Genomic DNA, 14,520 nt, shown 5'->3' on the forward strand with positions numbered 1-14,520 from the left:
AGTATGTGATTTATCACTATACGAAGAGTGCAAGCAATAAGTATAACCACAGTTCAGAGGAAGGAATTACCACGGGAGGCTAGGTTATATTCAGGAAGGATTTATGAAAAACTATGTTTTGAAGGCCCTAGGCACAGGCCCCAGTTATAGAAAAAGAGCAGGCATTCCAGATGGGTGAACTAGTATGAACACAAGAGCAAAGGTGGGAAAGCCCAGGCTATTTATGAAATATAGTGAGTAGTCACTTGGCTAAAAGGAAACGTTTGTGGAGAATAGTCTGAAATAAACTGAAAAAGGTAGTTTAGAGACATTTTATGGAGATCATTAAGTATCAGATTGAAGAATTGTACCTTATTCTATAGGTAATAAATGGGGAAGCAGCAAACATGTTTAAATAAAAGGAGTGTCATGATCAAAGTGCTATGTGAGGAAGATGCCTACAGTATTCTTTCAATATTATTTTTAGATCAACTTAAAGCAAGTGGGTTTTGGTGAATATTAAATGATGATAAAAATGAATTTTGTTTTAAATTACTATGTACCAGACACTCTTCGAAGTGCTTTATATACATTAGCTCATTTGGTCTTAACATTATCCACAGAACAGCCTTTTAAAGTAGTTATTGTTACTATTCCCATTTCCTTAAATGAGGAAACTGAGGCACAGGCCAATAATTTCAATAAGGTTATTGTATAGCTATAAGTGGTTGAATTGGTATTTAAACCTAGGTGATCTTACTTGCCAGAACTCTTAATCGTTGCTTATATTTTGTCTCCTTAAAGCCAAATATCTATTGGTATGCCCTGTGTTAATGGCTACATTCTTTCAAAATTATAAATGGCAGTAACATCTGCATATATTTACCACATATCAATCTGTGTTGAGTACTCTGAGGAACCGAGAAGCACATCAGGCGGCCGGTACCACAGTGTGACAACTTCATTTGAGTAGGTCTTTGTGGGAACTGACTTGGCTCTGGCTAGTCCTTCACAGGGAAAAGAAAACAATTAAGAAATAGCTAGAATGCATTTCCCAGTCCATATTCTCACCATGACTCCAGTCACAAGGATGCCTGAGATGGCTACTCTATGCCTTTTTGAGGCTTAACAAAATTAGGTTTATGAATTTTTTTTTGAGTGTGAGTGGTCTTGGGTCAGCAAATCCTATTATTTATTAAACTAAATAATAATAATTCCACATTCAGAGACCATGCTTACTTTTATGAGTGAATGCACCTGGTACAGTATCTGGGCTAATCTAAACTTAAGATACCCTCCCCTTCTATCCATGAATTATTATGCCAAAATTATTTCCTACTTGAATTTAAATTAATGCAAAACAGGCCAATGACATTAAGATAAACAATTTTACTTCTTAAAGCTATAGGCTTTTGCCACCTTTTAACCTGCTTCCAACTTACATTTGCTATATCAATTCTTACCAAAAACCATGAAGTTACTGGTTCATGATTCTGTTAAGTTTTATTGACAATTCCCTTGTAGAAGTTTATATTTAGAGAAAGTTTCCTTGGAATAAACTACAATGTCATTCTGTACTTTCTAAGTTTTAAGTTACATGGTTAATTTTAAAATAAGGTGAACCTCACTGTCTTTGGATATTATTAATTGCTATAGATGACGTAAAACACGAACCATTCCTTTGCCAATTTAATATGAAATTCACTGATTATCTAGAAATAAAGGCAAGAGTTCACAACTTTATCTCTTGAGCCACTGGCGTAAGAGAGTTGCTTTTATTACCTCTACGCCTCCAAATTCTGATCACCTAAAGAAGTAACTTTAAAAGATATATGAAGAAATATATATTTATTTTAACATACAGTTTATTTCAAACAACAAGGAATAATTAATTTTTAGGCTGTGATTTCTGTTGTGTGTAACTACTGTATCTGATTAAAATATTAAATAAGAAAAATGTAATAAAAGGATGATTCAATACTTTGTTAAACTGGATAAGGTCACCCAAATGAAGCCAGAAATTTAAAAAATTAGGCAGTACTCATACTATTTTCATTAAGTATAAGGGCTAAAGGATGCAACTGAAACAATGTTGACACTGTTTTATTACAGGTTTTACTCTACCGTCCCAACTTGGTAAAATAAATTCAACCAATTTTGGTAATTAGCAAATGGAAGCAGCTTTCTGATTTCTCTTGCTGATATAATACTGGGTTATATGGGGGAAAGGACAAGGCTGCAAGTTTGCTAATGCTATACATATAACATCAAAGCAATTGCAGCTATAGTTTCCTCAGTAACTTATACTCCACCTCCTGACAGAATTCTAAACTATGATGCTTGCTCAAACAGGCTTCTGATTCAGTTCACAATTAGATCTGCAATTTTGGCATGAAATGAAATACACAGTAATTTCTTCCAAACCAAATTAATTGTGATATGGTATTATTATATAAACCATTTTCTATTATTAATGAAAATGTCTATTTATATTAATACTTCCCTGATCACAGGAAAAGCAGGTCATAGAGATCAAGAACAATTTATTGTAAAATACTCAGTTATATGACTCTCCCTTACTTGTGTCCGAAGTATACTTACTATGAAACCAATACAAAAATAAATAACTAAAAGCAATAGAGACAAAGTTCATTGTACTATCTCATGGAATAATTAGATTTTCCTGTTGGCCTGTGGACAGATAAAATTTGCTTGGCTTGGTTTGTAGAGGTAAAAAGCAAAATTTAAAGGACTCATAGTATTCCCCCACCAAAAGTACATTTTTGATGGCTTTTGCCATTCTTTTTGCATATCTTATAACCAAGCAGGGTTTCTCCATCACTGTCATTCATTTGGGGATTAAGGAATAAGGAGCAGTAAATGCAGCCTGGCCAAAAAAATTTAAAAGAGGGGCAGGGAAAGAGAGAGAGAGAGAATAACAATTACTAGGAAAATAACATAAACTATGCCCTAGAGACTCTATGTAAGCATATGGAAATGACTTATAATTTCTCATTTAGACTCATGTGACCTACCCAATTCCTTTTAAATAGCAACCTACCTTTCAAACAAATGGAAAAGTGTTAAATGAATAAAAGTATGGGAATTTTCAGAACAAATTCACCACTTAATAACAGTGAATTTTTAATCTGTTACTAACAGAGTAATACTTGAAACACTAATGTTTATCACATTAATGAAATATTCCAAAAGTAAAACAACTATAATCACTTACGAAAAATGATAAATACTAACTATGAAAAACTGCATGGGCTTTTAAAAACTAACTTCTGTTACAGTACTCAAAATCTCAGAATGTGGAATTTTAAAAAAACACAAAAAAACGAAGTTACTATATGGAGTTCCTTCAATATAAAAAAGTTTGCTCCCTAGAAGCAAAAAACATGTAATTTTATTTCACCTTTCTAGTCCCTTATAACTGGATTAGCTAAAGAGAGACAGACAGACAGCTACTAATTAAATTATTAAGCATATAAATAAATGCAAAGCATGGTGGCAGGGACTTCCCTGGTGGTGCAGTGGTTAAGAATCTGCCTGCCAATGCAGGGGACATGGGTTTGATCCCTGGTCCAGGAAGATCCCACATGCTCCGGAGCAACTAAGCCCATGCACCACAACTACTGAGCCTGTGCTCTAGGAGCCCGTGAGCCACAACTACTGAAGCCCATGCTCCTAGGGCCCGCGCTCTGCAACAAGAGAAGCCACCGCAATGAGAAGCCCATGCGCCACAACCAAGAGTAGCCCCTGCTCGCTGCAACTAGAGAAAACCCGCGCAGCAATGAAGACCCAACGCAGTCAAATGAATAAATTAAATAAATAAATAAATAAATAAAACTATTTTTTTAAAAAAGCATGGTGGCAGGCATATTAAAGGAATCCCTTTCAGTAATGACATTTAAACTCTTTAGTCTCAGGACCCCTTTTAGGCTCTTAAAAATTATTGAGTATCCAAAGAGCTTTTATTTATGTAGATTATATTTACTGACATTCGCATATTAGAAAAACAGAAACATCTAAAACTTCTTCCTTAAAAACACCATTTATATGTTAACATGAGTATTTTTATGAAAAATATTTTTTCCAAAATAAAATAAAAATTAGTATGAATGGCCTTGTTTTACATTTTTGTAGTCTATTTTAATAGAAGACAGTTGGATTCTCATATCTACTTTTGCATTCAATCTATTGTGATGTTACTCTGACTGAAGTTATATATAAAGAGAATCAGGTTTCACACGGATGCGAAATTGGAAAGAAGAGCATTTTAATAGCCTTTCTGATAATTGTGCATATACTTTTTTGATACTACATCAAAATTAGAAAATATTTAGCTTCTTAAAGATTATATGGTAACTTGAAACTATATCAATCAACTTCTAATACTTTTGCTACATTAAAATTCACTGGTCTATCCTGCACTTTAAATGGATATTTTACCTATGCATGATTCTGTAATACCATGCATTGGTCATCTGGAAAATACTGGTTCTCTAGGCTATTCAGATATTACAAATGTTTACACATTTCTTTAGCATATCAAAAAAAATCATATCTGTTAACGTCACCACTGATCTCACCAGAAAAGTCTTCAAGTACTGGGAAGCTATCAAATTCAAAATGGCAGATCCAAATTTCCAAAATCTAATTTTTGCTTGAAAACTCAAATTTTACTATGGTCAAGAAATACTTTCACAGTTGTTTTCCTTGAAATGATAGGCTCACTTCATTCATTTTTTAAGAAAGCATCTGCCAAATACCTAAGTCTGAGTAACCACAGTTTGTCTACTGGCCATTTTTTTCAAGTAAAAATGATACTTCTTAAAATAAAAAGGTGGTGGGGTGGGCTAGTTCAGTTTGCACTCATATAATTACACAAGCACTTTTCCTTGAAATAACCATAGTATTTCTGTGTGCAGCAAATGTGTTTTATGTGTATTTCCCATTTCATCACACAAAATACTAAAAAGACACCTATTCAAAAATGGAGATTTAATAAAATTTAATAAATTTTACTGCTTCATCTGATACCTCAAAAAGTGTTTTCCTACAAGTGTATAGTGGTGAAGAATACAATGGCTACTAAGTATAGTTTGATGCGAGTGCCTTGATTTATACTAAGGGTACCAGTAGCTTTATCCCTTCTTACTTTTGGATAATCAATGTAAATATTAACACAGTGAAGAGGGCAAGTAAACTTTTAGTATAATTTTGAGAATATATTATACTTTTGGAGATCCCCCGAAAGGGTCTCAGGACGCTTAGGGGGTCTATGGACCATACCTGAGAACCAATGCCTTTTAGCATTCACTAATATAACTCACCACCAAAATTTTCAAATATTTTATTCCATGAGCTACAGAGAACACTTCCAAACCCACATAAAAGCAATCATACAGTGTCAACGGTTGTTCTTTTAAACTTAAACACCTGGAACTATTTATAAATATCTCATACATTCCATACCAAAATCTGCTAGCTTTAATTCTCCTTTTTCATTAATGAGGAGGTTCTGTGGTTTTAAGTCTCGGTGTAACACCTTTCTTCTGTGGCAATATGCCAAACCACGTAGAATTTGGTATAAAAACAGCTACGGAAACAAAAAACAGAAATTAGTCTTACAGATAATAAGATATACTTTGGTATAAGTTATGGTAAACAGAAAAGCAACTGGCCTAGAAGAGTAAGAGAAAAAAAAAAAGGAAACACATCCTTTTCCTTACATACCTGTTGTCTGAATTTTACAATTTATTATTCTATTTGAAGCATCTACCTATTTTTTTAGAGTGAACAAAGCGAAATGAAACTTTGTCTTCGTAGCAATAGTTCACTTGTTACTGAAAATGACTTTAAAGAAATGTACCTCATAAATTTACAGGCCTACTAATTAGGCTTACAGTTTAATTATGAAATTCTGACAAAACAAACAACCTTCTACCATTACCCCACCCTACTCCCCTCCAAAAAACCTGATGTGGGACAACGTCTTTAAAATAAGGCAATGGAATTGGTGGTTTTATGAACATTCTGAGATGTCAAACAGAATGGTGTTGCATAGCTCTGGCAAATTATGTGCTATAAAAATAACCTAAAATAACCTAAACCAGCTTCTATCACCCACCTTCTGGGTACTTTACTTTCAGCACCTCCTACTCAGCCTTCAAAATCTGCTATGATTCAGAAAAGGGAATTGGCACTGTAGAGCTCTGAATGGCTCTTTGAGAAAAGCAATTCCTATAAGGCTAATGGGAGACTTTTTGTTGTGGATTTTGGTGGAAAAAAGAATATGAAACACAGGAGGTCTTTGATTCTTTGTGGTTAACAAAGAAGAGGATTCAGGACTGTACCCTTGGTTTTCTTGAAGGTGAAAAATAGCATTAGAACTTCAAGAATAAACCAAGGCAGCAGGTGAACAATGGGCCTGAAGAAATTCTAATTAGCAGAGTTTCTACACTCTACATATTCATGTGTTTTGAAAACTCTTTAATTACTACTTCCAAATAGTCCCGTTACTTTTTATGTTTGAAAAAATATAAGAGGCTAGTTAAACAGAGAATAAAATACTCTACAACTTAAGCCAGGAATGTAAACCTGGCTTAAGACATATAAACTTCTCAAATCTTTGTCAAATTATGATGATTAAGGACAATTTTCTTTCCAAATTACTGCTAATATGAAAGCAGGAAAATATAAAAGCCACAAACAAAAATAAACACAAATGAGATTCAGAACACCTTGCAAAACAAAATGTGAAATATGATGAAAACAATTCTCATAGAAAATATATGGAAAGAGACTTAAAGTCCTATTCTAAAATTCTTCCCAATGTGTTATCCATATGTTTTGAACTGTCTTTTACTAAAAGAAACTGGCTCTCCTTTATACCAAACTTAACTGTTTTTAAAAGTATATGTTTAAAGTTACTATCTACAGAGTTGGAACTGTCTCAAAAATACAGCTGGGACAGCCTATTTCCAGAACAGTTTCTCACAAACTGTTGACTAAGTTTGGATAAATAAATCTTTGCTAAATTTGGAGTATATCAGGTCAAAGAAACCTACTGTAAGAACACAACTGTATCAAAGGTTTTTATTTGATTTTACTTTTACTCTTGGGTTTCATCTGGCACTATTATACCAAACTTTTCTAGCATTACTTGCATCTTTAGATATTTTTCAGATAAGAAAACATATGTTACTTTTCCTCCTGACAGTACAGAATGGTATTTCCAGTCTAGTATTCATAATACCTATGCAGGTTCCTGGCCTTACTCATTAGATTAGTACCTTGAAAAGTCGTTTTATAATTAAATACCATTCTAAATACTTTAGGGGAGTTTGCCATGTAAAGGGGGCCCTTTGCAGAATGCACTAATCATTTTCATTGATCTTAAACATTTGGATTTTGATAAAATAGGCATGTTGTTTTCTTTTTAAGCAGAATACACCTGTAAATGTATTCTATATATATCTAAGAGAATCAATGTTATAATGTGAAAGGAAATTGTCAAAGTTTTTGTTTTTGTTTTTTTGGAGCAGAGAAAGGTTTATTGCAGAGCCAAGCAGGGAGAATGGGTAGCTCACGCTCAAAAACCTCAAACTCCTCAAAAGTACTTTTTAAAACTTTTAAAATGAAGTAGTTCTATAAAAAGGTCTGATTCTAAGAAATACTACAGTGTAGTAAACAGAAGTTCTGAGTAAATATGTTCAGGACAATAACCTATTTAAAATGCCTAACAGAAAATTCTGAAGCATATTTCATACGTAATGTAGTTCATCTATGCTTAAGTGTTTGTCTGTACTTTAAATAAAATTTAAAATGACACACTAAAGCATACCTTAACATTGTGCATACTCATGATGTTTCCACAGTCATCCATGTACTGTTTTAGATCTTTATCCTGAAAAAATACAGCACTTTACTATGTGATACATAGTTTTGAGAAGGCATGACTGATTTACTTAATAGCGTTTAGTTTAAAAAAAAATTTTTTTTTAATTGAAGTATAGTTGATTTACAATGTTGTGTTAGTGTCTGGTGTAAAGCAAAGTGATTCAGTTATAAATACATATATATACATATTCTTTTTCAGAAAAGTAAGTTGTTTTTTGAGGAAAGATACTGAATGCACCACACATAATTTAATTAAATACTAATAACAATAATGTTCCCGGGGCTGTTAAAAAATCCAATTTGCTATGTTTTATCATTTAGTAAATGCTTACCAGATACTCAAAGACCAGAGTCAAAGATTTATCTGTGTGAACAATGTCATGTAACGTTACTATATTTGCATGTTTTAGATCCTTTAATAGTGAAACTGCAAAACAGAAAAGAAAGCCAATTACTTAATCTGTGGTAGCCAGTCTTTTTAAAAAAAATCCTAAGTTTAACATATGAATGATTGAGTTTAGGAGTCTCTTAAATTTAAAACAATAATCCACCAAAGAGATTTGTAGTAGATATTTTAATAGAATCAATTTTTTTCTTTTCTTTTATGGTTCTGGGTTTGATATTTTTAATACTTAAATTATCCTCAATATTACATTAATACTCTCCATGACATCTTTTTTTCTCAAATGTTAACTTATTGAGACTTCTAGGATTAATTTAGACATAAAGTCCAAGGTACCCTTTTTCCTCCAAATTGCTTGTCAGTTGCCTCAAACTATTTTCTGGATAATCTTTTTAAAAAAATCATACCATTATATAAATATATTTACATCCTGTATATACTATTTATAGTTAGCTTTCCCCCATGCATCAATATATAACATTTCCCAATGTCAAATATTTGTCTGTGACAACAATCTTTAATGACTTCATAGTACTTCATTATAAGCTATACAATAATATATCTAACTAATTCCTTTTATTAAATATTTCAGCTTTAGTTATTGCTTTCCCCCCCAGGGCCTTGTTTTATTGTATTCTTTCTCCTCAATGAGATGCCATAAGCTGTAGTGGCATATATTTTCCAGTCATGTACTATTTCTATATCTGAGCTCCTTGTACTTACAAAATATGAACTCATTATATAGCTTTGGTTTTAAAATATTCTATATAAATTTCATTAATACATTCTGCTCACAAAAGTACAAATTATACCTTCTCTTATTGCTGTGCAGGGTGCACCTTCTTCATGTTCCAACCGGATCTCTTTCAATGCCACCAAATTCTCTGTCAATTTACTTCTTCCTTTATATACTGTTGCATATGTACCCTACAAAATATATTTTTGAAAGACACATCAAAAATATCATGAGTCTATCTATATCATCTATACAATAAAAAGCCCTAACTAAATTTCTAATTTCTAAGCATGTGTGAAATTCCATCTTGCAAGGAAAACCCCACCATGATTAATCTTAGTTTTCCTATAGCTAAGAAGACTTTCAGTTCCATATGCACAGCTTCCCTACTCTTACAACCCTACAGAGTGCTTCAAAGGTATGAAAACATAGGGAGAATATTTAATTTACTTTACGTACTTTGTATTAGATTAATAACTGAATCAATAGATTTAGAATCAAAGGTACTTTAACTACAATGGTATGTGGAGATTGAGGAAATTAATTAAGCATAGTAAGTGAAAACTGAAAATTTAACTAACATTTTGTGAAATTTTACCCGTTTTCAGACTTTTCAGAATCTTTGTATGCAAGAGCTCTCCTTTAAAAAACAAATATATTCTATAGATTTCTTCTATCATTGCCAGGATAGTCCTCAAACTCCCTTAAGGCCTCCCTAGTAACTAATTCTATTATTTTCTTCTCACTTTCTCACTCTGGGAGGTAGACCATTTCAAAATTAGTCAGTACTAGTAGCAACTTCAAGAAAACCAAGGTCTTATGGGTCAAGAATTTCCTTAACCTTTAATGAGATGTGTCTTTAACCTTAATGATAGTATTTTGATTTTTCACAAGTTTGAACACATGCAATTTCCTACATGACAGCACAGACAAAGAATACCAGGAAGCTAACTAACAAATTAAATGTCTATTTTGTTACCAAGAAAGCACAATATTTTATGCTCCAATAGCAGGTTATAAGGCTATTTAAAAAATGCATTTCTTCTCACACTGATGGGATGATTTCAAGAATTAAAGGGTTTTTCCTTCTAACATTCTGTTGCCTTTTCAGAACAAGATATAATCTTTTAGATGATGAACAAGAAAAAAATGCACCTTACATGTTTGAAATAAGTATTAACTTACCTCTCCAAGCTTTTCCAATTTGATGTAGGTTTCCATTTTTCCAAACCCAATTTCTGACTGAAAGCAAACAATTATAAATTTAGTATTCTTAAAATTTCAATTCATCCCTGCCTCAATTTCTGAAACTCTCCTGCTCTGAAGAGTCTCTTGGAATAGAAAAATCTGATTATAATTAAATTGTTGAACATCTGTCAAATTTTAAAATAAATTTTTAAAACTGGAACATTCAAAGGTTCAAAAATATCAAAGTACACAATTAAAATTGTCAACCCATCTTTTACATAGATCGATTAACATTCTGCTATGGGGACTTACTTAGTGGCGCAGTGGTTAAGAATCCACCTGCCAATGCAGGAGACACGGGTTCGATACCTGGTCAGAGAAGATCCCACATGCTGCAGAGCAACTAAGCCTGTGTGCCACAACTACTGAGCCTGTGCTCTAGAGCCCACAAGCCACAACTACTGAGCCCACATGCTGCAACTACTGAAGCCCGCGCACCTAGAGCCCATGCTCCGCAACAAGAGAAGCTACCACAGTGAGAAGCCCACGCACCGCAACGAAGAGTAGCCCCCACTCGCCGCAACTAGAGAAAGCCTGCATACAGCAACGAAGACCCAACACAGCCAAAAATAAATAAAAACAAACAAAAAACATTCTGCTATTATCAAAACTACAATGAGGTATCTATCACCTAACACTGGTCAGAATGGGCATCATCAAAAAATGTACAAACAATAAATGCTGGAGAAGGTGTGGAGAAAAGGGAACCCTTTTGCACTGTTGGTGGGAATGTAAATTGATACAGCCACTATGGAAAACAGTATGGAGGTTCCTTAAAAAACTAAAAATAGAATTCATATAATCCAGCAATCCCACCACTGGGCATATACCCAGAGAAAACCATAATTCAAAATGATACACGTACCACAATGTTCACAGCAGCATTATTTACAATAGCCAGGACATGGAAGCAACCAAAATGTCCATCAACAGAGGAATGGGTAAAGAAGATGCGCTACATATACACAATGGAATATTACTCAGCCATAAAAAGGAACGAAACTGGGTCATTTGTAGAGATGTGGATGGACCTAGAGAGTGTCATACAGAGTGAAATCAGTCAGAAAGAGAAAAACAAATATTGTATATTAATGCATATATGTGGAATCTAGAAAAATGGTACACATGAACCAGTTTGCAAGGCGGAAATAGAGACACAGATGTAGAGAACACCGTATGGACACCAAGCGGGGAAAGGGGGCCGGGGGTGGGGGATGAATTGGGAAATTGGGATTGACATATATACACTAATATGTATAAAACAGATAACTAATAAGAACCTGTTGTATAAAAATAAAATAAAAAAGAAAGAGAAAAACCAATATCATATATTAATGCATATATGTGGAATATAGAAAAATGGTATAGATTACCTTATTTGCAAAGCAGAAATAGAGACAGAGACATAGAGAACAAATGTATGGATACCAAGGGGAAAAGGGGTGGGGTGGGAAGAAATGAGAGATTGGGATTGATACATATACACTACTGATACTATGTATAAAACAGACAACTGAGGGGACCATACTGTATAGCACAGGGAACTCTACTTAATGCACTGTGGTGTCCTAAATGGGAGGGAAATCCAAAAGGGAGGGGAATATACGTATATGTATGGCTGATTCACTCTGCTGTGCAGTAGAAACTAACACAACATTGTAAAGCAACTATACACCAATAAAAATTAATTAGAAAATATTCTGCTATGAAAAAATTTTGTCCTATTTTAAGACCCTGAGATTTTAAGATACCACAGGCATTTTAAGATACTAAAGAATTTTATAAAAGGTAACTACATGATTTTCTTTTTAACAAAACTGCAAAATAAATAATTTTCCTACATGTTTTCCTTCACCAATCTTTGTGTTCCCTAGGAAGGCCTGCAAAAAACAAAATACTATTTATTTCAGGTTTTCCCACCAAAATATAATAAAAAAGACAACTGCAAGTCACACTCTGTTCTGAATCAGGAAATGGCTAACACAGAAGAAGCAATATAAATCTAAATCAGTCCCCTCCATCCCCAAAAAAGGGGTTTAAAAGTGAGTTCTTAAAACCATTGCTTTTAAACCTTGAGATTGTTTGCCTACTTTCTATGGAGTCAATAAATGAGATAGATGGAATGCTCAAATATGTAATGGAAACCCAGCATTTAAAAACTAAAAACAAACAGAACAAAAAACTCTAACACAAAAGATTTAGGAAAAAAAGAAAAAACCAAGTGATAAAAATTTAGGGATTGAGAGAGCAGAAATGGGGGGGGGGGAGTTAAACAGAGGAGAAGAATAAGAATTTTCTTAAACTGCTTTCTAGTAACCCTTTGTAGATAGTGCAAAAGGCAATAATAATCTAAAAATTCACTTCTCACTTTAGAGTGATACTAATGCCCTTAAATAAATAGCCAGTGAAAGGAATAATGTTCTTTTATATATAACCTCAGCTCTCAAAGGTGTATAAATAAGGCTGGATCATTAAATACTATGTTTTAGTCAAATTCTGGAGGTTCAAATACACAATTTTTTCTGGAGGTGTTGAATAAAATAAAAATGATACTTGACAATTTGACTTAACATCTCTCACCACTTGGAACAAAAGGATAAACTGCCCCAAACTGAATGGCCAGAAGTAGCAGAGACCTCTCAAAGGAACTGTTTCTATCCTTTTGTTACAAGGATATGTAACAATTTAAAAGCCATGCAGGGACTTCCCTGGTGGTGCAGTGGTTAAGAATCCACCTGCCAATGCAGGGGACACAGGTTCGAGCCCTGGTCCGGGAAGATCCCACATGCTGCAGAGCAACTAAGCCCGTGCGCCACAACTACTGAGGCTGTGCTCTACTGAGCCCTCGTGCCACAACTTCTGAAGCCCGCATGCCTAGAGCCTGTGCTCCACAACGAGAAGCCACCGCAATAAAAAGCACACATACCGCAACAAAGAGTAGCCCCCAGCTCACCGCAACTAGAGAAAGCCCGTGTGCAGCAACAAAGACCCAACACAGCCAAAAATAAATAAATAAAATAAATACATTAAAAATAAAATAAAATAAAAGCCATGAGGAAAACTGCGTATCTAATAGTACTTAATTCAATTTTGGTAAACTAATAAAAACTGTGGTCACAGGTGGTATTATTGAATGAATGAAAAATTGCTTCTTTCTGCACTCTTAAAGACTTTTTTCTATATATGGTATTTTCAAAAGAAATTTAATTAAAAAAGTGAGATTTTGGAACCATCATGCACCATCCACCCATGTACTATCTTATATATGACTCACAGATATTAAGTCCTTGCTTTCTATTATCAATAATTATACAGAATAATAAGGTAAAACTACCCTAGACAACACTTGCTAAATATAAATGGAGTTTTTTATTTTAATATGGAAAATGTGGCAAACAGCCCACCATCTGGTACATGAGAACCTGATTCTGAATAGCCTTTTGACTTTGCATGTTTTTACAGTCTATTTACATATTGTCTTAACACTTAAAAAAAGGCTAATTACCAAGGTCACACAAACTATGATAGAATGTGTTTATTTTCTTATACCTATCTCTAGAATTCAGGTGATTAAATTCACAAACATGAAACTATTCTGCCATGAATTTTAAGTCTCATATCACATTTCTTTATGAAGGAAAAAGAACTATATTTAAAGAATAAATGGAAACTAGTATGAACAAAATAATAAATGTCCCCCCCCCCAAATATAATAAAAATGTCATCATATGTAACAATAAGAAGCACATAGAAAAATATAACTACAAGCTAGGAACTTTTTTCTTTTTTTTTTTTTTTTTGGGCTACGTTGCGTGGCTTGTGGGATCTTAGTTCCCTGACCAGGAATTGAACCTGTGCCCTCAGCAGTGACAGTGCAGAGTTCTAACCACTGGACCACCAGGGAATTCCTGGGAACTTTTTCTTATCAGGAGTTGGGATATTTTCTTATTCATTCTTTTACCTTAAGTGAATAAATACTAGCATGTCCTTAAAAGATCAAGTACACTTTGGTCCAATGGTGACTATGAAAAAAATGCTGAGGTTTGCTTTAAAGAGTGTATAAATGAACTATAAATTCAAGACTATAAAGATAAAAATGTTGTAGAGATTTACTGTATCATATAAAGTATACTGTAAGAGATGCATCAAAAATTAACATTACAAAGAGTCACTCTTCAAAGAATGAAACTTAGTGAGATCATTAAAATATGCTGAAAGTCTGCTTTTTAAAAAGAAGGTAAAT

The 14,520-nt window shown here is 33.6% G+C and overlaps 1 protein-coding gene and 1 non-coding gene across 3 annotated transcripts in view; both read right to left on the reverse strand.

The window, feature by feature from the left end:
* The window catches only part of CDK17 (cyclin dependent kinase 17), a 98,738-nt gene that overhangs the window by 9,595 nt on the left and 74,623 nt on the right, over positions 1–14,520 (reverse strand). For both annotated transcript variants that reach the window (XM_059936708.1, XM_059936709.1), the window contains 6 exons: positions 10,215–10,271; positions 9,106–9,220; positions 8,223–8,317; positions 7,835–7,897; positions 5,464–5,587; positions 866–986 (listed from right to left, as the gene is read on the reverse strand). In XM_059936708.1, the coding sequence (XP_059792691.1) occupies positions 866–986; positions 5,464–5,587; positions 7,835–7,897; positions 8,223–8,317; positions 9,106–9,220; positions 10,215–10,271 (575 nt within the window). The remainder of the gene's footprint in view (positions 1–865; positions 987–5,463; positions 5,588–7,834; positions 7,898–8,222; positions 8,318–9,105; positions 9,221–10,214; positions 10,272–14,520) is intronic.
* TRNAD-GUC (transfer RNA aspartic acid (anticodon GUC)) lies at positions 14,109–14,181 on the reverse strand. The gene has a single exon. It is a non-coding gene; the product is annotated as a tRNA-Asp (tRNA).

The sequence above is a fragment of the Balaenoptera ricei genome, chromosome 10 (assembly GCF_028023285.1).
Source record: "Balaenoptera ricei isolate mBalRic1 chromosome 10, mBalRic1.hap2, whole genome shotgun sequence".
In the NCBI taxonomy this organism is placed as follows: domain Eukaryota; kingdom Metazoa; phylum Chordata; class Mammalia; order Artiodactyla; family Balaenopteridae; genus Balaenoptera; species Balaenoptera ricei.